General features: G+C 37.3%; 1 protein-coding gene across 3 annotated transcripts in view; it reads right to left on the bottom strand.

Moving 5' to 3' along the window:
- The window catches only part of LOC108701361 (ceramide synthase 6-like), an 83,628-nt gene that overhangs the window by 17,296 nt on the left and 41,231 nt on the right, over positions 1-25,101 (bottom strand). For 2 of the 3 annotated variants that reach the window (XM_041576109.1, XM_018235879.2), the window contains exons 4-7: positions 23,312-23,369; positions 10,805-10,855; positions 5,701-5,793; positions 432-560 (exon numbers count right to left, since the gene is read on the bottom strand). In XM_041576109.1, coding sequence (XP_041432043.1) covers positions 432-560; positions 5,701-5,793; positions 10,805-10,855; positions 23,312-23,369 — 331 coding nt within the window. The remainder of the gene's footprint in view (positions 1-431; positions 561-5,700; positions 5,794-10,804; positions 10,856-23,311; positions 23,370-25,101) is intronic. The other variant, XM_041576110.1, reaches the window with a different exon arrangement.

Raw genomic sequence — 25,101 nt, 5'->3', positions numbered from 1 at the left:
AATACGATTATGTGTGTATTTTGCAAATAATTGGGCCCATACTATTGGAGGATAAGTCCCATCTGGTTTTGTTGAAACATGCCAAGATGTGTTATGATTACATGTGGATAGAGCTACCTGTTCTGTTTAACAAGAAGATCACTTGTCTGTACAGATTCATATTTGGCTCATTTGGCACCCAGGCAACTGGTTAACTTTATCTGCCCATGCACACCCACCTTTAGGGTTATGCCATGCTGCTGCTACTTGACTGTAGTATTCATTGCTTTCTGTGGGGCAAGTGCACAATACCGCCCCATTACATAAGAATGAAACTTGTGAACTCTGCCTTGTGAACTTTGTCTAGAAGCAAAATAGTGCTTCCACAGCTGTCCAAGTGAATACATTTTCCCTTACACTTAAACAAGACATCTATAATTTTATCATCTCACCTCAAGTAGAACCTCAGCCATGTCATGAAGCCCCATCACTAGGGTACCTACTCGCACCATGTTGTTCGCGTATGAAAAGGTAATCAACGAAATTGCAGCAAGGTGATGAAGAAACATGATGCCAAAGTCCTGAAAAGACAACAACAACAATCACTATGGGAGTGGCCCTACTAATTAACAGACGAAGGGCTCAGCCTAAAAGCAAATTTAGGGTAATTATTTTCGGTTCTGAATACACCTGTAACTTGAGGATGGTTCTTATTATAAGATAGCTTTTGTATATCTATAATCTTGTTATCAGCTGTATGCAGCTTTTGAAGCTTGACCAAATGTTCACCTGGAAGAGGAACTTCAATAAATAAAGTGTGAAAACAAGGAACACTACCGGTTTCAGGCATGTAATATACCTGCATTGCCCATGGACCCATGGACACAAGAAATCATTCTTTCCTATTAGAAAACTGCTAGTCCGTCATTAAATACACATGGTTAATGGAATGGAAGAGAGAGTTCCTTGGATTATGGATCTAGTAGTGATATAATACACAATATGTTACATAAAATCATACAGTATCTCTAAACAATCATATTTAAATGCAAATTAAAGATAGAAATCAACTGAAAACATTCATTGAAGAATAGGAAATTGTTTTTGCACAGTTATAATAACCCACCAGAAACTCCCCAAATGTACATTTCCGAATAAAAGCTATACCAGTTAATGGTACAAGACTCTCAATCCTTGAGACCCCAACTCCCAGTACCCATCTACCCCTTGTCCTACCATATATTTTAAAATTTGTAGTGCAAAAGCAGCAATGGGCTGCAATCCTATGGGCACACATTTTTTGCTCTGAGCAACCTGCCTGCGATGCAGCTCTTTTAGTTCAAAGAATAAAGAACAAGAATCTGTGCCTTCCTATGTACAGTTGCAGATCGTAGCAATTCCCACAGGAACAAGTGCTTCATGGAGGGGTCCCAAGGGGCAGAGGAAGCTAAAGGGGATATAAACACTGTTGGTGAGTCACCCTTCACTCAAATTTTGCTGAAAAACTACATATGCTGAATAGAAAATACAGGGATGGACGGTATTAAGGAAAATCGAATACCTAAACCAAGGGATTTAATGGCATTGAATACCTTAGATATACTAAGGATGTTAAGTATTTATAGCAACATTAAGCCTTTTCCATTAATGCATTTCTCCAGTAAACAGCATTGCAAAGTAATTATATCAAGTATCATAACTAGCTCCAAATCATAATTCAAGAGCTAGAGCCTGTGAAGAACTGTGTTACGAGGATTCAGACCACAAACCCAAATCAATTCTCTCCACAATCAATATGGCATTCATTCCTCTGCCTCACAAGGGCTCTCCTCAGCCTCTAGTAAATACACCATTACATGGCTCTATGAGACTGTTTTTTCTTATAATAGAATTGAAAGCAAGTCATTGACAGAAGAGAGGAGAGAGCTACTTGGATGAAGACCCATCATTTTTGTATTCCAGAAATTTGACCTGCTATGAGAAAAACAATGATATAGTGGCTAATTTTACCCAAGTGCATTTAAAGGGGACATTCACCTTCACAAAACACATGTTCAAGAAGAACACAACTATTTTATTGTTTTTCCTAAATTTTCAATTTTAAAATGTTGTATCTTTTGACCCATTGTGTCCCTGTAGCAGTTCAGTATGCCAGGGCTACAACTCTCTAAGCTGTTACTATTATATATCTTTGTTGCTGGCTTCACAGCAGTAGCAGCAGCTGCTTTCCACCCTACTGAGCATGCACTCCATATATATCCAACTGTAAAATAACCAGTTTAAATGAAAAAATATACCTCTCTTTTTTGACACAAGCTCCTTCAACTGAGCAGGATTCTCTGCCTCTGTGCTCACTGGGACCTGTTCTCCACCCTGCCCCCTTTTAGGCTCACAGTGTAATCATACACCTCCCTTATTTTATCCATTGTGAGGTTTCTTTCACTTCAAGTCCCAAAATCTATTAAGCTTTTTTCCAAAGAATGCTGGTGTTCAGGGACGTGCCAGACTGGGCCTTCTAGGGCCTCCTAGAGAACCTGAAATTGTGGGCCTACTCTCACAAAAATCAGCTTTAGTGCTAAATATAATAGGTGGATATAAGAAAGGGCTAATGGGATTTGTCCTTGGCCGGGGTCCCCCAGGGAATCCACTCATACTCTGTAAGGCAAGTCCAAGTTCCAAGTGTAGCAATAAACTCTTTTATATCATTTGTACCTCAATTTTCACCTACAATCTCCCAAAGTCTCTAGCTACTTAATCATCACCAAACTTGTAAGTGTTACTCTGAATGCTAGCTTCAGCACTATATTGTTCCACTGAGGTGATCTTGTGTGACGTGCCCCAATTTCAAGTCTCAGTTTGGCATGAGCAAGGTGTAATGAGACTGGAAGCAGCACTGTGCATCTGTAAATCAAACCTCCTATAACATAACTCCAACACTGCCATCATGCCTCCTTACTTAACAGGAAGATTAAAACAAACCACATTAGTGAGATTTCACACACAAAGTCATAAAGAGAAAATGTTAATGTGAAAGAAATATAATAAGCACGCTGAATGCAAGGAACAAATTGCATTTTTGATATAAAATGTAAATATACGTTGCAGGAAAATTATATCTGTGTTTATGCAAATGGTTGGTTTCTGAGAAATCCATCCTTAATTAAGGAGCAAAGAATTGACACATGTATATTAAGGGACGTAGCTTTTCCCTAGGTTTGTTTGCTTCATTAGAGGTTTCTTACTACCCACACATAATTATGTTAAACCTGCTTGCAAGCTCAGGGTAAAAAAAGGGGCTATGGCTCATTTATTTTTATTTGAAGATTTATGTTGATTGCCTTATTTCTTTCCTAGATTAAACTGACTTTAGGGAAATACAGATGGGGCGAGAGGTTGACAGCAACTGGAAGTCCCCTGGAATGCATCCATCTAGCTAGTGCGCTTCACATATGGTAGCAAGGGCTACCATATGTACAGGGCTCCATTGTGTTTATGTGAGCCTGCCTTTAGATCTTGCTCCAATGCTAAGGGTACAACTGCTCCCTGTAAAGGAGCAGTAAGGCACAATTTTGCATCCTTAGCACATACACCTAAATGCGTTGCCCCACAGTCAATGACACAGCAGTAGGGCAGGCAGAGACGAGCTTTTGCAAAAATGTTTCGTTTAACCAAGAAAGTTTACTAGCATAACAGTCTTTCACTGGTGTAGAAGTGCTACATTAAACTCAGTATTCATCAATACTGGTCCAGCCGGACCCATGTATCGAACATTTAGGTGAAGATTTTCAGATTCATACAAAATGGTAGCCATAGGTGGGGGTCCAACATATACAGCAATACATCAGGAGAAAATCAGAAATAGAGAATTTACACATATTAAGGGACTGTAGTATCTTCACTGAGCAGCAGTCTTTCCTTAAAACAATAAACAAATATAACTAATAGCACTGCGGGAACCGAATTGATCATTCCTGTGCTTGACCTGTTGCAAAGTGATTTTCACAGAGCTCGGTACAAGTTCCAAAGTTAATTTTCCCATCTTCCTAACCGAAAATGTGCTGAACACTTTTACAAATCCTGGGTTAAACAGTTAGAGGGTCTACCAGAAAAACTTATAACATCAGCTGTATCGCTTATCACTTTCTCTTTCTCTCTCCAAGTTAGTGATTCTACCAATAGGGCTCTAACAAAAGAGACAAGCAGTTGCTGGAGGGCTAAAGAGTACAGCCCAGTCAGTGTCCATTCCTAAATCAATGCAAATCTTTAATATCCACATTATCTTTCAAGACATTTGATAAAAGTTCTGTAATAAAACAGGTAAGCATTGAGTTGGTGATGCATCAGGAAGTTGCTATCATACAATATGGAAGGTCACTTGGTGACCAATACTTACTTGGTTGGATAGAGTGTATCTATAGTAATAAGTCAAATCAACTGGACCCGCTGTATTTTTTTCTTTTCAAGACATTTCGCTAGTCATCAGAATGGCTTTCTTAGTTCAGAATGACATCTACAGTACAATGCTACTTTGGCACCTCTTCCTGGACGGCTTAATAACACCACACAGTTCCAATCATGCTAATACAATTAACACCATACCTTAGCAAACTCTCTGACCCTATGCTGGTTATACTGACATTATGCTGATTGGTGCAATATTCCAGGGTATTTAACCACAGAAATATTTGTGTACAGGTCATTCTGAATTGACAAAACCAGTCGGATGACTAGTGAAACGTCTTCAGCAAGTCCAGTTGATTTGACCTATTACTATAGATATACCATGATATACCCTGATCTGGAAGAATGAGAACCTTCTTTTTTTCTTTTTTTTTTTTTTTTTAAAAAAACACCACCAAATGAGACAAGACAGGAAGCTGGCTAGACATTTGTGCTTTCCCTGTGACAAATTATCTGCCAAGCTCCACAGCAACCGGCTCATCATCCATGAAACAAAAATTTGATGGAAGGCAAGAACCATTTGCATATTTCCTGACATACTCAATGCACTGCACAGAACTTGATTGCTTACTGTTATTTTACAAAGTTTCATATAACTTAAGGATTGTAACATGAATTTTATCTGCAGGAAATCTGCTCCTTAATATATGCCTAATTTTTTAATTAATCACGATGAACAAATATGTAACCACTGCAAGTACAGCATATTTTAATTAACTTCTAATTATAATAAAACGAAGAGTGGAAAAACAAAGGTATGGGTTATCTATGAATGTATATTTTCCTAGGAGTGCAAATAGTCATCCCCAAATCATCCCATATCTGGCCTTCAGGCTGAGCACCCTTGCCTCTGCTGCAAGCCTTTATTTTCTGGTTCAACTCTCTGCCCTGCCTCTCCTACCTGTGCCTGGGGCTACAGGGTGGACATACGTTTGTAGTTCTAGGCAAGTGCATGGCATTACCAGTGTGAAATAGGTTTGAGACCAGCTTGGCCCTCCCCACACAGCATTAAAATGTTTTAAATACTAAGAGGGGTAGTAAAGGGTGCAAGTCAATCATGCAAAATTTGTAGTGGGTCATAAATTTTGCTTTGACCTCCTTAAAAGCTCTATAGAAGACTGCTATGAGCATGACAAATGAATTTATCAGTATAGTTAAATGGGACAGCTGTAAATGGTACAGAAGAGGGAAACTGGGCATAGATTCAGTTCCAAAAAATACTGAAATTTCTACTCATGTGGAGAGAATGTTTTGATTTACCTTTCTCTTGATGTCAGTGAATTGAGAAAACATCAAGGACCAGTAGAAAGAGAGTTCCACAAGATAGTAGTAATGCAAGTCAGAGGTGAGTTGCTGAAAGAGAAAAACAGCTATTATTGATTTAGTTAACAAACAAAAATAAATAGAAAAAACTAACCAAATTCACACACAGATTAACTACTTAGAACTACAATGGGGGAATGTAATAAAAGTCGCAAAGAGCAAAACAATTAGCACAAATAAGAATAAAAACTCTAATTTCACTTCGCACAAAGGCAAATTTGTTCGCACAGAGCATAACTTTTCGCATTGCAAATATTTTTTCCGTTACCGACTTTTATTACATTCCCCCAAGACTTTATAATATGTGTTTTGCTCTGAATGCAAAGACAATCCTTGCTATTTCTATTTATGTTACATTATAGGGTCTGATTATCATGCTGTGTAAAAAGTGGAGTAAAGCATTACCAGTGATGTTGCTTATAGCAACCAATCAGAGTTTTGCTTTTGTTTTCTAACTGTTGAAATCTAATTGCTGATTGGCTGCTTGCTCTGGGCAACATCACCTGTAATGCTTCATTCCACTTTTTAGACAGCATGATAAATAGGCTCCTTTATGTTGGGAAATACTGTACCAGGTAGCCCACTACTAATGCTGTCAAATGAAGTCCAAGGCAATAGTGAAAATTCTTATTAGTTAAAATTGGCAAAGATAATGACTGATTGCAGAGTCCATTCAACAATTTGCAAGAAGGACATGTAGGTGATATGCTTTGTGAATTGTGTTTAACAGTGCCCAGTTTTATATTACTGGACAAGATCCTAACTGAAACCCACTGGATTTAGAAAGAGCCTTTTACCACCACACTAGCAGCACTAGCAGGGTATGTAAAAATGGACGCAGTCGGTGTGTATTGACACCATTCTTTAAAGGTAATTGTTCCAAAGCTACTTCTTGCACTTAGCTGTGCTTGCCACCAGTGCAATCTGCCCTGTCTCCTATAGACCCTGGAGCTACCACTACCTTTAAGCAGGCAGCAATAACAGTGTTCCCACTATGGTCTGCATCAACATGAGCAGTAGATTTCCACTTAAATAGTGACACACATAGGCTAGGGAAAGACTATACGGATTCTCTGCTTGGCTGTTCCCCTTCACTTCTTCATTTCGGCTTATTTTGGCACGAAATGCAAAATCTTGAGTTTTGTGTTTACGTTGGTGCTGACAGAAAGCTTCCGTATGTAACCAAAGAAGAGGTAGGGGGCTGAACTTGGCCTGTGGATTTCAGCAGGCTGATTTCTGCCCTGTCTGACCCTAGCCTACATCTTTTTGCTTCCAAAGCTACTTCTTGGACTTTGCTGTGCTTGCCAACAGTGTGTCCATCCTATCTTTTATAGACCCTGGAGCTACCACCACCTTCAAGCAAGCAGCACTTGCAGAAGTAAATGTCTCTTTGAGTCTCTAAAGCTCATGGTACACATTGCACTCACAACTAACCTGTCATGGAAACCCCCAACACAGAAAATTCCTATCTGAAAACAAGCACAGTGTTTGCATCTCCACTGAACAGGAAATTTGGTTATACATTCCTACAACTAAGGTATATCCATAATACCAATGCTTTCAGACCCACCACAGTCCTAGCACTGACAGTTTCTGACAGTTTGTCAGGAAACACAAACCAGAATACAAAAGTTATTGTCAAGGTCACTTGTAAATGAAATGCTGCCTTGTTGCAGCACTGAATGGAGCACACACAGTTGTGATGATTTATGAGAGTTCCATTATTTGTTTTGCTAAGTGATTCAAGAAGAAGCAGCAGCAAGATTAGATATCTGTCAGATGCGACTCATATTTATATGAGCACACAGACACTGCAGCGTTTTTGTGGAACATTGACTTTGAAGGCTTTTAGCGGGTGCTTTACTGCCTATGAAAATCTAATTTGTTATTCCATCGTGTGGCCCGGGGCCTCATCTCATTAGATCTGGCAATAAATTCTGCCACTGAAGCAAAGCTGCCTTGAAGGAACTCAAAGGATAATGAATTAATATACATTTATTCTTGGATTAATGCACCAGTACAATGACACAAATCTATGAATTATTATTTAAAGTATACTGCCATTTTAATCCACTAATTGTGCCATGCCTTTGTATATAACACATAATCAATAGCAGGGTTTCAGAACCTGTCTTCAATGCATATTAATATACAGGGAAAGATCTATTATCTGGAATGTTTGGGACCTGGGGTTTTGCAGATAAGGGTTTTAAGTGCAAGCTTTACTTGGCTCAAGTTGAAGACACAAGTGGTGCGGGCTTTAATAGTACACTTGACTCAGTACTTAAAGTACAAGAAAATAATATTCTGAGAGCCTTAATAAAAGATATATCCCGTTAAATCCAGCCAACAATACTGTTGAGGCACTATCAATGAATTAATCAAATTCCAATGAATTTCTATTTTCTATGTGTCACCATTTTTCTACTATAGAAGTGTAAAGTGTAATATTTCACCTTCTAAAGCAGGTCTGGGAGGGGGGGAGTCGCCGACCCTGTAAACTGTTCTAAAATTATACATCTAGCTGATACATTTCTTATCTTTGTCCCTGCTAAACTGAATCCATGGGTTTCATTATAGACAGCTGTTAGAATTACAATAGAAATATAATACTTAATACTCCAGATATGGCGATGAGAAATGTATCAAACAAATGTTGCAAAATAGTAACAGTTCAGAATCTGCACCCATTACTGAGCTGACTGACTGAAACCCCAGAGACGGGAACATTCAGCTTTATGTTTAGATTTTGGAAAAACAGTAAAAAACATATAATGGAAAGTAATTGAAAAAAATCTTCATTTCTGGGGAACAATCTGAAAACTAGTGTTTGCAAGGTGAACAACCACTTTAAGGCATGTTACTCATTAAATCTTTTCTTCAGTTCTCCAGGCCAAAAGAATCCTCCAATGAGATTTCCAGCTGATCTGTGTAAATATGGCTCTATGTTCTTTGAGTTAGAAGCTTTAAGCATAATTTCCTAGCACTGAACAAGGATGTCCTTTATCCCCATGTCTGATTCCAGTGTAAAATAATGAAGACAGAAATTACATAATAATCAGTGCCTGAATAGTGCTAGAAATCCGCATTCTCATTGGTGAATTCTCTAATTTAGTTTTTGGTCAGTAGAATTCTATATTAAGGATGTGCAGTGGGATAGCTTTATGGTTGTTTTTAGTGTCTCTAACAATGGATTTCCTTACTCTTTACAACTTTATTTTACATTTCCCTTGGCAATTTGTTATGCAGTACTAAGCCATACTGCCTATCAAAGCCTGCTCCATTTCTAGGTGCATACTGCCCTTGAAATTTGGCTTGTCTCTCTATACATCCCTTTCACACCAAGTCAGGCAGCAGGTGAAAGCTGAGCAATCTGGTAATGCGTAGGTCAATGGTGCCACATAAGAGGAACCGCAATATAAAAACAGTATCTAAGGCTTTACAAGGTAAGAATAAACCAAGGTTCATAAAGATTTTGAGGCACATTTGAAATATTTTATTACAATTCTGTTTCTATAAAAAAAACTGTTGAATTAAATGAATAGTTAATACGTTTCCTTGTGCTGGTACATTGGTTTGTCTTTGAAACACATTCAGAAAATGCTATCTCCCTATACCTATGATCCTCCTACTAATGGGAGCCAGATGAAAATGCAGCAGAACAAAAGCTATTACTGTAGGTATTGTGGTATGTGAAGTAGCAATGAGACAGCAGGGATCTTGTAACAAGAAGCAGCCTCTGCAGAGAATAACACAAGCTGAAAATCATTTTAGAGTTTGGCATCAGACCCGATCCCCTGGGGTTTTTGTGTTTGTTTTATTCTTTCCTAAAAATCCTCTTTGTGATGTCTTTTCTTATTTTCGTCAAGTGCCGAACATGCTGTGGGTTTTGCTTTGCATCCTTAGAAACATATCGGATACGTGTTTAAATCTTGAGGCTAATGCTAAATTAAATCATTTCCTTTGCCCAGTGTGATCCAAGTTAACTTTTGACTTTGGGTAGAAAGGGGAAAGGTCTACACTCCTTATCCACAATTAAGAACCATTGTATTTTGCAAAATTAAAAACATATAGTGCTGTGAAGGGACACAGGCATTTTGGGTAACAACCCTTACTCATACGTTGTGAATGTGAATTTGGACATATTGGCTCAGTGCTGGACTCCTGAAATTACTACAGTAGCAGTCCACTGAGAATCTCTCTGTATAACAAGCTGCTTCTCAGTGCTTCTCAGTGGACTGATGATTTGTTTAGAAACAGAAAGTAGAATGTGACTTTACTTTCAATTTCAGATATTGTCCTGTTTATTACAAGAAATTAAAACAATACATATTTCCATTGAAAATATTTCCATTTACAAAAGGCATAAAATACTGCTAAAGCCATTCTGTCTTTTTCCCCAGATGCATCAGTTAATCATGCTCCTCCATTTTGCATTTAAATCCATTTTTCAAAAGAACAAACAGATTTCTTTTATATGTAATTTTGAAATCTGACATGGGGGCAAGGCATATTGTTTCCCAGGTGTCACAAGTCATGGGACTTGTGCTCTGATAAACTTCAGTCACTCTTTACTGCTGCACTGCAAGTTGCAGTGGTTCTCCGCCTAGATTAAATAGACAGGGCCATGTAAGATCAGAAATGATACTTAGATTCAAGGTGGAACTCTATTTGGTCTATCAGGCCAACGCAGGATGTAACTATTTTACCATTGCAGAGCGGCTCTTGAGCAACTTCACTTCACTCCTTTTTCTCTTACTTGGCCACCGATGTAGTCAACTGTCAGCTAGTGTAGATCTATCATCTTTCTTTTACTTCTTCTTACTTCCTTATGTCTTATTTCTCCTATACTTACTTCCCAATACTCACCAATCTTAGAGTGACACTACTAAAGCATTTGTAATAAATGGCAGCCTATTTGTAACTGCTTCTGCTGATTCTGTTGTGAAAATGTTAAATATTTGAACAATGTTTGAATAAATAGAAAAAAAAAAGAATACAATATACAGTATAGAATATAGAGATGGAGCTCATGAATTACCTGATAAGGATAATTGTACCAGCACTGTCTTGTATTCCAAAGCCAAGGTGTCTAGAAACAAGAGAACGTGAATTCAGTTATGATGTACAGTAGTGTCCTAACAGTAACTAATGCCTTTTCTATTCATTTATAGGCAGCCAGGTCCATGTTCACACACGTTTGTTTATCTGTATATGAAAGTAAAACTACTCTATGTAATTAGATTCTCAATGATGGATCCAATAAATCTTATTGGATCTACTGGTCCTGGAGCACTTGGAAAATGATTTTTTGTTAGTTTTGCTTTAAGAATCAATTACTGCATCATGTTTTAGCTATGACAATATCCTAAAGAATAATGTGAGTTGTAGTCCAGCAGCAGCACTTGCCCAGCAGCCGTAATCTGTGGCAACCAATCAAATTTTTTCTTTTAAACAGGAGACCAGTAACTGCTACCTGCTGATCGGTTGTTATAGGTTAATACAGGTATGGGATCCGTCTTTCGGAAACTCATTATCCAGAAAGCTCCAAATTACAGGAAGGCATTCTCCTATAAACTCCAATAAAGATAGGCTCCAATAATAATAGGCTCCAATAATCCAGTCAAATAATTAAATTTTTTTTAAAAAATGTTCTCTATAACAACAAAACAGTAGCTTGTACTTGATCCCAACCAAAATGTTTTTAATCCTTCTTTGAGGCAAAACAATCCAATTGCGATTAAGTAATGTTTAAATTATTTTTTAAGTAGAATTATGGTATAGAGATTCAAAGTATGGAAAGATCCCTTATATTGGAAACTGCAGGTCCCTAACATTCTGGATAATGTGTCCCATACCTGTATACCTGAGCAAAATGTGAGTTTTTCAAGTCTTGTATATAGTGACATCTACTGGCCACATATTTAACACACAACACATATAAGAGGTAACTGCTTCAGAGACTGTTGAAGTCATTCACATCTGCAAGTTCAGTTGTGCCTGGATCAGCTGTGTGAAGAATTCCATTAACGGGGTTGTTCGCATGTAAGTTAACTTTTGGTATGATGTAGAGAGTGATATTTGAGACCATTTATAGTTGGTTTTCAGTTTGTTATTTATTGTGGTTTTTGAGCTATTTAGCAGCAGCTCTCCAGTTTTGCAATTTTAGATATCTGGTTGCTAGAATAGAAGAGGATCTTAGTAGAATGATTAGTCATAAAAAGTAACAATAACAATAAATTTGAAGCCTTACAAAGCATTTGTGGTCAGTGACCCCCATTCAAAAGCTAGAAGAGTCAGAAGAAAAAGTCATATAATTCAAAAACTATAAAAAAATAAATAATGCATAAATAAATAAATAATTACTACATGGCAGCACAGAAAACCAGTTCAACTAGCATCATCATTTAAATATCAGCCCTGTAGCATCATCTTATATTACAGGCCAATCTCATTTTCTGCTTGATGATTTGTGACAACCCTTAAACTAAGCTTGTCAACAGCTGCTCAGAGCCCACTGAGAATGTGAGTGTCACAGACACTTTCCAAGATGGTGACCCCCTGTAACAGGTTTGAAATCCTGGATTATTGCTGCTATTGAGAAGCTGAAACTTTAGGCCAGTGCAATAAGTTCAGTATATAAAATATGGCATTTTTAGACATGTTCATTTTTAGGATTTAGTTCTCCTTTCAAGGTGAACCACCCAATTACTTGTGGTACTTGTGGCAACATGCACTTCTTGCAATTTTCTATAACTGTGCTCTACTTTTGTCCTACCTCCAAATTTTGTGCAGTTGCACCTATTGATGCACTGGAACCTTGGAGCTACCACCACCTCCAAACCAAGCTTTAGCTCCAGGGTTCCCATAATGGTCTGTGCATATCATCACAGCACAGCTGTGCCAAATAAATAGATAAACGCAGACAGGAACTTATAGAAGCAAGACCTATATTGGGACATTGAACCTGGGTCTTTGGTGTTCTTTTAGTTTAAATGTTTATACCAGTCCGCACCGTGATTGATCCGCCATCTTTGATGCAAACAAAGAGCACCTCAATGAAGCACTCCTGGCAATAATTTTTGGTCAGTATAATTCTCACAGTGAATCATTTTCCATGAGTAGTTAAGTTTTTCTTGAACTTATAAGAGAAATAGGTGGCGCAGTGGGACCGTTTTATGGATGGGATTAGTGTCCCCTTAAAACTTGCAATTCTAGTTGCAGAAACAAAGAACATGGAACCAGATTTACACAAATCAGCTGGGATTCGCATTGAAGGATTATTTTGCATATTTTCACCACTGTGAGCCCAAGAGAGTTGGATTTTATTGAGTTATTGAGTTTTATTGAGCAATATTGCTTTAGGAATACAACTTTAATCTTGCTGGACTACAGCTTCCAGCCTTAACCTTCATAATATGTTAAAGTATGCTGGGATTTGTTGTCCAGCTGCAACTGAATAAAGTGTGGTTGAGCAGTGTAGTACAGCAGAGTTAGTGTCTGATGTGAGAAAGAGAACCATTTACAACTGTGCTGCTGGTGTAAGCTTAGCAGAGAGTAATCACATTTTTAGAATTCAAACAAATGTTGCAAACTTCTAATCTATTATAAATTAAAACACTTAAAAACTGCTCCTTGTATACTTGGGCAAGTTACTTTAATTCACATACAGAAAACAAAGTATACCCAGTCTTAGTGATTTTGTTCTTAACCACAGAAGGACTACTTCCCCAGGGATAAAAAAATCTGGGTAAAGTCCTACATTGTTAGAATACTTGTGCAGGGCTTTACTGTAGGTGATGACTCTGCCAAAACTGGAAGTGTCCATTGTGATGTCTTCAACAGACCTAAACTGTTACGCAAATGAGCCTCCTACTCAGGGTCATTGCTGCAAGCTCATATTGTCTTCAACTCTCTATGCGTATAATCCTTACAGCCTGCATTCTTTTTATTACAGCTACGAGACTACCTTTGCATCAAATCTGACTTTACAAGAATCATGCAACGACTATATAGGTTTCCAGTTTTTCTGGTTGCAGTCATAATTGTCAGCTCCTATTATATTTTTGTTGTGGGCTGTGCTTTTATACTTCACTTCCATGACTGAAATAGTGACATACCTGGCAATTTATTGTATTCTTTTTGTAATGTTCTCATGGAGCTATCTTGGGACAGTTTTAACAGCCCCTGCTACACCACCCAACTGCTTTCACTTTACAGAGCCAATGAAGGATCTATTCATGTTAGAAGATACAGCAGAAGAATTTAGAGAACTCTTACAACATGCTATTAAAGTGCATCCCATCCACATATCAGGTTTTGTGAACAATGCCTTCTGATCAAACCAGACAGGTGTCCACACTGCTGATTCTGTAATGCATGTATGCTGAAATATGACCATTATTGTCCATAGATAAACAACTTTCTCCTGCTTTTACTGTATGTCTCTCTGTATTTCACATTTTATGCTTCTACATCACTTTAGTACATAATGAAGTTTTTGACTGTAGCAATTCCAGATCCCCATCTTGGCCTTGTTTTGTTTATTAATATTCATCTTGTTGTTCATTCTGCCATTCCAAATCTTTCATTGCTTCCTAGCTGGAAGAAATAGGTCCAGTCTTGAGCACTGCCATCCTGCCTTTATTATAAATGGACTGAACCGAGGCAGCTTCTCTCTTGGCATCTGACAAAACCTGAAACAGGTTCTTGGGAGATAAGAAGAAGTGGTGGCTACTCCTGGTTTTTACAGGCTTGGGAGAAGGGTGCTCTTTTCCTATTCGTCAATACCAATCCACAGTATCCACATTCTCAAACAACCCTGAATTTCTGCCATCAACCTTCAAAGAGAGAAACAGTTGCTGTAATGTTTTGCACAACTGCAATCTCAATAGCCTCCTTTTTAACACAATTAAATTACTTATTGCATGGTCCGCTATTTGAAAAAAGGAGAGCCATTCCGGACCTCAGGATATTTCATATAGTTACAGAGCAGACCTACAGTATTTCTGTTATACTGTAGAATCCAAGTGATGGAGCAATTTTGAGTTCCTTTTCTTTTACTTTGTAATATATAAACAATAAAGTCACTTGTAAATAATGATATTTAGAATTCAGTATTTTATAATTGGGGACTTCAGAAAGGGAGGTAAGGTGGGTGGGATGCATGGGGAACTAGGGAGGGCTGCACAGGGATACTTATTTCTGAGTCCAGAGCTATCCATTTGCACAAATCCAACCCTGATAACAACATGTTGTTGTCAGACTTTGAATGATTGTTAAATGGTTTGCAGATCCGATTACATTTTTGAAGTTGACCTGTGCTTTTATACCATTACTGAAAAGGTGATGTATCATATTGTTCTCATAATATTAATATGGAGCTATGCATTTTTGTACAACCTGCAGCTTTTATTTTACTTTTTTAAGCCTATGGAGGAGCTACTGTATGTCAAGTAGAACATTTAGAACTTGAGAAACTGCAAAAGAGAACAGCCCAATCACATGACGACAGCACAACGATACATGGGGTATAGTCGGCTAATGAAACCAGACAGGTTTCACCACTGAAGATTCTGGGTAGACAGCTGTATAGGATTTTCAAACCATAAGGCCTTATTGTTTTGCTAGGACTATTTCACATTTGTTGTAGTGCATGATAAGGTTTTAATGTCCCCATGCTTGTTTTTTACATGTATCTTATTGCTCATTCAACTATTCCCAATCTTTCATTTGTACCTAGCTGGAAATAATAGGTCCAGTTTTGAACACTGCATTTCTTGCTTTGCTTTAAATGGACTAAACAGAGGCATCTTTTCTTAGCTTCCATCAGAACCTAAAACAGCTTTTGTGTAGTCATTTTGGCTCCAACACATGCACATATTGGGGTATATTTATCAAAGAGTGAAGTTAATAGTTAAGTTCCACCACTAGAGTGAAATTCCGCCACTCTCCATTCATTTCTATGGGATTTTTATAGGCGTATTTATCAAAGGGTGAACTTTCACTTTCACCCATTGATAAATACGCCTTTCAAAATCCCATAGAAATGAATTGAGAGCTGCGGAATTTCACTCTAGTGGCGGAACTTCACTCTTTGATAAATTTACCCCATAATGTTTTCTGACTGCCAGGCACTTCAAATATGGACATGTATATCCATGCATGTAGGATTTTAAATGATTAAATTTCAATTATTAAATGTAAAATAGTAATTGTACAAACATCAACATTTTCTCTTCATCTAGTGGTTCTTCTAAGCAGGTGACCAAGTCAGCAAACCTGTTCAGAAAACATCAGTGAGAAGTGTCAGATAGTTGTTTTACATTGTAAATAATGCAAGTTAAGGTATGATCAATGCATTACTTTCAGTGCATAATTTAAATTGATCTGTTGGCTGAGAGGTATAGGTTTCAGTAGAATTTTAGTTTTCCCAAGTACTGGGTTGGAATGAAAATGATCAAGCATAAAGGGCTGAACAGATGGTGTGATCATGTATCATTTTTAGTTAGTAGAGAACACTGTGGGTTTGCTTCAAAAATTATACATACCAGCAGTGTTTTATAATTACTATTTAGATTTTAGATTTTTGGCACTTGGTTCCAGTCACTAATAAAATGGTATAACTCCATGAGAGCATTAAGTGGGGGACTTTTCAAGTGGTCTATCGAACTCCGCCTACTATTCTCCAAGCCTCCACTTATTTTGCAGTTACTGATGAATCAGAGCCTGGGTGGATCTGAAATAAAACTGAATGGCAGGGTGTTTTTATGTTTGGAAGTAGAAACAATGATTAGATAGCAATGGCTGACACCTGCAAATTACCAGGGGCCAAGGAAAGCAATTATTTTCATATGTAAAAGTATAGCAGGCACTTATAGGGGTAGTAAACCCTGCTGCAATGTACTGCTCAACAACTTTACTCGGCTGTTGCTGGACTACAAATCCCAGAATAATGTTAACATATAATAAAGGTTGAGGCATGCTGGGAGCTGCAGTCTGGTAACATCAGGGTTGCATTCTTAAAGCAATTAAGATTAAAGCGTTAAAATACAAAAAATCTTCCAGTGAGAATCCCAGCTGATGAGAAAGTCTGTCTCTGTGTTCTTTGTACCTGCAGCTGGAGTTGGAAACTTTAAAGGGGATCTATCACAAATTTAATATAAGCTTAAACTCACTGAAATAAGACACTTTCTAAATACAATCAATTCAAAATTCTGTACCATTTAAGAAATAATCAAGTTCAGTATCTCACTCTCCACAACCTGCCACTCTTCATGCGGAGGCCTGGGTCAGATTTTGATTGACAGGTTGGTCTAATACATCTCTTAGGGGGGCTCCCTTTCTTAGCAGAAAAACTCAAATAACCAACTCAAATTCAAACAAATGGTAACAAAATAACAGACTCTGCACGCAGAGAAACAGGATTTCCATTAGAGCTGGTTATTAAAGTCACATGACCAGGTGCAGCTGGGAAATTGACAAAATGTCTAGCCCCATGTCAGATTTCAAAACTGAATATAAAAAAATCTGTTTGCTCTTTTGAGAAATGGATTTCAGTGCAGAATTCTGCTGGAGCAGCACTATTAACTGATACATTTTGAAAAAAAAAATTTTTCCCATGACAGTATCCCTTTAAGCTCCCCATTGACGCGACGATTCTTCTTGCTGAGCGACCGATTTTAGGGAAGCCCGACCAATCCTTCAAAATTATCGTGCGGTTAGTGGTATTCGAATGATCGTACATCTTACGATTTTTCGCCCGACATCTGTCAGGAAATTGATCGGCCAGGTCAAAAAATCTTTGTCGTCCCAGTGCAATCTATCTATATTTGCAGGCCAAGCAGGCAGCTCCCCTTTGTTTTCCTGGCAAATTGGTCTTTTTGGTTGATGGTCAAGTCGTACGATCCTACGATCGTTCTGAGAAGATCGTGGTCTCACGATCAGGATCTGATCTTTTAAAAATCTCAACATCCATGGCCAGCTTTATACATTTTCAAAATTTGATTTATTTGCCTTATTCCGTCACAGTGCTTCTCTTTCACCACAATATTTTTTCTCTATGTAAGTGTTTTTAGTAAAGGATTTAGCCACACAACATAAAGCTGATTTACTGTATAAAAGGGGACACCTATTTTAGTTTCCGACTGTTCTTTCATTTCCATCTTTCATTATCCTGCTGGGCTCTGAATTTCCAGGCAACCATATTATATTATTTCCATTTGCAGATGTAATGTTTTACCTTGTGCACAGTCATAAGAAATCTAACAGCAGATTATTCACAGAATAGAGTAATATCCACAGAGCACAGATATTTTACTATACTCCCAATTAAATTTTAATTTAGTTTTTAAATGATTTGCCTTATTCTTCTGATTCTTTCCAGCTTTCAATTGGGGTCATTGACCCCAACTAAAAAACACATGCTCTGCACAAATTTATTGTTATTGCTACTTTTTATTACTCATGTTTCTATTCAGGTCCTCTCCTATTCATACTGCATTTCAGTCTCGTATTCAAATCAAGACATGGTTGCTAGGATAATTTCGACCCTAGCAACCAAACTGCTCAAATAGCAAACTCGTGCTGAATAAAAAGTGAAATATCTCAAAACCCATACATAATAAAAAATGAAAACGAATTGCAAATTGTCTCAGAATGTCACTCTCTTGGTCGTACTATAAGTAAATTTAAATGTGAACAACCCCTTTAAAGAAGTTTATAGCTAATGGAAATCAGCCATTCAGCCATCTTTCCAAGAATAACAAGGAGAGCACATACGTGTTCACATCAAATGTGATGGCAGCCCACCCAGCCTCTATTCTAGCCCAACAGTGTGGGAACCACTTGCCGAGAGCCTTTATTATGGAGAGTATGTGCTCCACGTAACTACAAATTGGCTGAGTTTGGCTACTTCCTCTTAAACCCTACTTATATTTTATTTTATACTCAACACTAGGGATCTTTTCTATCATATAAAAGATCCACACACCAGAGGACTCCCATTTAGACTTGAGGAACAGAACTTTCATTTGAAATAGCGTAGGTTCTTCATAGTGAGGATGTGGAATGCCAGTTTCTATTAATGCCTTTAACAGTGGCTTGTATTAATTGGACAAGCACAATATCCAAGGCTATTGGGTGTGTATATATATATATATATAGTTATATGTGAGTGTATAGATACATAAGATACATAAGTCTGTTTATGTATGTCAAATACTTTTGTCTTTTTTCAATCCAAATTAACTATGTAACATTTTGAAAAGGAGTCCACAGCCTTGGCAGCCGGGTGGCAACCCTACTCACAGTCAGGAAAAATGAATTGTTTAAAATAATTGTTTAAAATGGCCGAATGATTAAACAATGCATAGATTAAATATCTAGTATCTGTTCCATAATGACACAAACCCTATCACAAAAAAATATGATATTGTCATTTCATAAATCCTCCATAAAATCCTCTGAAATATATTCTTGAAGAGTAAATGGCTGCATGATTTCGTTATTATTCATTTTTCATTAAATTCCAATTTATTCTGTATCAGGCAAATACATGCGAATCTTCCACTACCCTCAACTTGAAAACAGCCACCTTAATGAGCATGAGAAAAAGATAAAGCTCTAGCAGCCAGGAATTTATTAGTTTTATTGAGGATCAAATTGAATAAATTACCAAAACTGCTGAGCAATAGCCTGTGCTCTTTATATGCTGGATTTGCCTTGCTCTTACTTGTATTTTCATTTGGTTCTGTTCTCTCGACTAGACTACCCAGCTGGTGGGATAAACCAGTCCTGGTCTAAAGTATCATAAGGGGGCTTGTGCAGACAAGTTATAAAAGGGGCATACACATGGTCTCATGCGGTAACCAGAGGGCCATTATTTTAGCCCCTTACATACAAGCTGCCTATTGATCAAAGGGCTTTCTACTTTCTCACAATCTTCAATGTTCTCACAATTTTCAATGTAAGGAATAAAATCTATGATTATTGGCTTCCCCATCTGCTAGCCACACTTAAAATAGCTCACCTAAAACCTACCTGTATGCTTTGTCACTAGCCACCACTTCTTAGCTTAGACCCTACAATTGTCCAGTGCCATGTTATAAGTTCTATGTCTTTTTCTCTGATTATTGATTACTTATAATTTAATGAAGCTCATGTTATTCCTTAGTATGGGCTACACCATCTTCCTGTCTTAATATATGCCTTATATAACATGTTCTTCATGATACCACTTTAACAAAATATGTACAATTTAAAAACTGTTTAATAAAGATATTTAAAAAATACCCTGTGATTATTGGAACCTTACTGTAAACCTTTTGTTTAGATTCTAACAGTTTTTCTATATCAAATGACTAAATTAAGGCGCTTGTTGAATAACATCAACCTCTGGAAACTCACAGCATTTCACTATGAAATTCTGGTGTATCTGTTTTGGCAGTTTACATTTCCAGGCAAAAATTGCCTAATTATCGATTGCATAGGCACTTTAAGGCAATTGAAGGCATTTTGTGGGTATTAGGGTTTATCAAAATACCTAAAAGCACTCTTTGTGCCAATATCCTTAAGCTTTTTTTTTTTTTTTTTACAGGTAGGAGTTTGCACCTATGAGTCAGAGCTGAGTACTGGTAGCCCTTTGTTACATTAGAGGTCCCACACTCCATGGGGTTTCATAGTTACAAAGTCAAAACTTGCCCCATTTCATACCTACCCTGGTTCATAAAAAACAACTCTTTCTTTTGCTTGCATTATTCAAACCATACAAGACCTGTGAGAATTGAGTGGTTGCAACTGATGGTGTACCATATTACTAATCAGGTAAAATTTGTACAAATCAAGTACATATAGATATCTATATTAAATAGTTCACTGCAATATAGAATATGTCTGCTGTTCAGCTACACAGCACTTCCATTTTTGTTTCACTAGATAGTGCCAAGCATGTTAAGCATATGCAAATGCAAAAGACAAGATTTATGACTTGATCAGTTGCACACAGTACATCATCCACCAGGCCTTAAACTAATGTGACGCTGTCTAAGCATGAACAATCTTTCTCCTGGGAAATCGTTGAGTAGAGCATAAAAGATTGACAGTAAAAGTGGTTTGTTAGCAGAGCACCTATCGTATTTTTGTGTTCTTTTACATTTTTCCTTGTCAGAAAAAAAATATATGTATTCTACCCATTCTTTCAGTCTTTATCAAATATAAAATAAGACGCTCTGTCAGAATCTGATACCTTGACATTATATATCCCTTAATTAAATGATAATAATACATATTTTACCAGCAGCCAATTATGTTTGTATCTTGGATTACCTGCCAGAATGAAAATATTCTAAATTTGACTCCTGCCAGAAGCTGCTGCAATGTATTGGAACTTTTGTTCAGTATGCATAGACATTTTGGGAGTTATTACTAAGGCAACTGAAAAGTTGGAAGGATAAACCTTTTTCATACAAAGGCACATTTCAATCTCTAAAAATAGCCAAATTAGTTGGCTCTGTTAATTGTGAGTAATGCAGTATATGATACTGTAATTAGCATTACGTTAGTCTAGTCCAGTGATCCCCAACCAGTAGTTCATGAACAACATGGTCCTTTGATGTTGCTTCTAGTTACAAAACAGATCCTTATTTTGGTATTTTGAATATTGTTTTGGAGAAAGACCAAAGGTTACTGCCAAACAGAGTTATCTGCAAGATGACAGTCCACATGATGCAAACAAATAGCCATTCACAGTACTTATTTAGCATCCTCTCGTGATTTGTTGTAGCTTGTTTGGCTTGATTGTGGCTCTCGAGTGAAGAGAGTAATCTCTGGTCTAGTCTATTAGAATGTTCTAATGCTCTTACTGGCTATAGTTTTGATCTAGTCTTAACCAACTAATGTTGGTTACCCACAAATATCCTAATGACAGAATAAAATCTGTATTCTGTGCATTCAAGCAAATGACTCCTGCATGAGTCAAGCTTTAATGGGAACTGTACACATCGGTTAAGCTGTTGCATTTAATCATGAAGCGACTCATGTTGTCATTTGTTCTAGTGAGTTTCATTAGTGATTTTCAATATGTTAGAAAGTATTAATTGTATTACTAAAGTCACAAAGAACATTAGGAGTCACATTTATCAAGGGTTGAATTTCGAATTCATGTGAGATTTTTAAAATTAGAAATTGGACTAGTCGAAATGTATTATTAAAATATTTTTTTTTAATACTCGGACGATTTTAAACAAATCCAATTCGATTTGAAGTTGATCAAACTCGATTCGAGTTTTTTCGCTGAAGAAAACTGGAATGATCCCTGCACCTCTCCCATTGACTTAAACAGTAATTCAGCAGGTTTTAGGTGGCGAATAGTCGAATTTGAATTCTTAAGGGGCCAGAGTATGATACATCTCGAAAAAAAACGAAAAAAAAAAACTCGAATCAAGTTTGGATAACTCCTTAGTCAAATTTGACAGTTTTGACCTTAACATTTTTTTACAAGTCGACCCTTAATAAATCTGCTCCTTCATGTTGTGCATAGCTGTAAATGTACATTTCCTTATCTTCTAAGCACACATCCATAATATCAGAGGGTTTGATGTGCAGGAAGTATGATAAATGCAGAATAAATTGCATAAAATAATGATTTAATCTGTAAATGAGATCAAGCTCTTAAATTAACAACTGACGCTTTACTTTTAAAGACAAATGACGATTTCCCTTCAAAGGAGAACTAAAGCTTAACTAAAGAAGTAGCTAGAAATGTTGTACATTATGTTTTATGCTTCTGTTCCAGCCCAAGGCAACCACGGCCCTTTAGCAGTAAAGCTCTGTGTCTCCAAAGATGCCCCAGTAGCTCCCCATCTTCTTTTCCCCATGTTCTGTGCTGCTGTCACTTACTGAGCTTAGGGACCCACTCACAATATACTGTACACACAGAATATAAATGTCACAATATAAGGCTGATTAGTAATTAATACAGATAATTACTACATGGCAGCACAGAAACCAGTGCAATTAGCATCAGAATTTAATAATCAGCCCTGTAGCATCATCTTATATTACAGACAAACCTCATTTTCTGCTGGATAATTTGTGACGATTCCAAGATGGTGACCCCCTGTGACAAGTTTAAAGTCCTGGATCATTGCTGCTATTGACAAGCGGAGACTTTAGGCTGGTGCAATAAGTTTACTATATACAATATGGCATTTTAGCCACATTCAGTTTTAGGGTTTAGTTCTCCTTTAAAGACAGCAATGTGTCATACCTAGATGCCAAATTCCCAAATTGTATAACTGATGATACATTAACAAAAATTGCTCTATTACAAATCAAATTACCATTTAAGCAAGGAAGCTATGGCAAGAAGTTTATTGCTTTTAATTAAGGTGATAAACTGCATACAAAATAGCTACTCGTTACCTTCACATATCAAACCAGATCCCTAGAATTAGCTGATTTAATCATTTAATGTGTTATGAAACTGCTGCATCCAAAAGTCATTTTTACACAGGATTTAAAATATTGGAAAAAAAATGGTGTTTCCTACCTTTTTCAGGTATCTGAATCCATAGGTAAATATGTAAAGGTTAAACGTAAACTTCCACCTACAGAAAGCACAATGAATACATCTGTCAGTCGACATGGAAAAGGCTAGAAAGGTTGTTCAAGGGCCAGAAAGGTGGAAATGAGAAATCAGGCCTCCAAATTATGTACTAAAGTCTAAATAATAAACCAAGAAACATTGGAAACCTCAAAGTTGGGCTGAATGGGTCTTTATTTTCTAATACAGGTATGGGACCTGTTATCCAGAATGCTCGGGACCTGGCGGTTCACGGATAACGGATCTTTCCGTAATTTGGGTCTTCATGCCTTAAGTCTACTAGAAATTAATTTAAACATTAAATAAACCCAATAGGCTGATATTGCTTCCAATAAGGATTAATTTTATCTTAGTTGGGATCAAGTACAAACTACTGTTTTATTATTACAGAGTAAAAGGAAATTTTTAAAAATTTGTATTATTTGGATAAAATGGAGTCTATGGGAGACACCCATTCCGTAATTCGGAGCTTTCTGGATATCGGGTTTCCGGAAAAGGGATCCAACACCTGTATTGCTGATGGGGGCTACTTCCTGTTTACTAGACTACAGTTCAGAGTACAGAGACCTGCGCTACAGCTTTAAGCAGTTTTCTATCCAAACATGTCGGTGCTTAACACTCTAGCACTTGCGCACTGGGGATCTGTAGAGTGTTTAAGTGAGTAAAGGTGGCCATTGACGTAACAATTACGATCTTTCTTGGAAAATATCTTTCCAAGAAGTATTGTTCATTTCAATACACGCGTGTAGAGCTGAATTGTCAGATATACAGGTAGAAACAATAGAATTCTACCTGTATCTGACAATTCAGCACTAACAATGGCCTTCAAAGGCGCCCAATCAAAATTGTCCGTCAAGCCCGATCAACGAGCCGACCGATATCCAAGTCTTATGCCGATATTTGTCGTCTCTTGCCCCACCATACCCGCATGGAATATCCTACGAAAAAAAATTTGTAGGATATTATCTGTGCGTCTATGGCCACCTTAAATGAGCCACAGGAATAAAGTCAGGGACTCAGGGGGGGCTCATCTGCTTTATTCTGCTACACCTCATCATTGTCCTTATTTCAAAGAATACTGCATTTCATTTGAGATTTTTTGTATTTATATGGCTACTTATGGCTTTTTATCAGTCACTTTTGCACGGCCAGTCCCAAGATCTGAGCTTCAAAATCTGTTATTTTTCTTACACTTTGCAACCATGCAACATTTAAAATGTCAAGATGGAGAGAGGCAGAAAATAAATGGAACACAAAGAACCAAAAATAGGAATTGTACTGTACATGGAAATATCATGTCTAAGTGACTTACCCTTTATCTATCCCATTTGAAAACAACTTAAGAACCAACTGTCAGGCAGATTCCTGGCCTCAGGTAAAACCCTGCATCTGTGCGTTCACTGATGGAACAGATGTATAAACTGAAAGGGCAACTAAAGCCTAACTGCTAACATTATTCACAGAACAGGAAATTTCTGTCCACTTGGCAGCTACCTTTTCCATTTTCATTTTTTATTCTTACCTTAGAGAGACCTTATACTAAGTATTCTAAAGGGTTTCTTAAAACTTTCTGCCTTTAGGCTTCTCTGTTTGCATTTGATCCCTTTTTTTCTAGTCTCTTCTATTATTTTCTCAATATTCTTATGTTTTTCTCCCACCTATTCTGTTTTGTTCATCCCCTTGTCTTTTCTCCCTCCTTTCCCATTTCCAGATACTAGAGGGCAATTTAAAAAAAA

Source organism: Xenopus laevis, chromosome 9_10L (genome assembly GCF_017654675.1).
Source record: "Xenopus laevis strain J_2021 chromosome 9_10L, Xenopus_laevis_v10.1, whole genome shotgun sequence".
Lineage (NCBI taxonomy): Eukaryota > Metazoa > Chordata > Amphibia > Anura > Pipidae > Xenopus > Xenopus laevis.
Note: the sequence above shows the minus strand (reverse complement) of the source record. Positions and strands in the feature narration are given on the sequence as shown.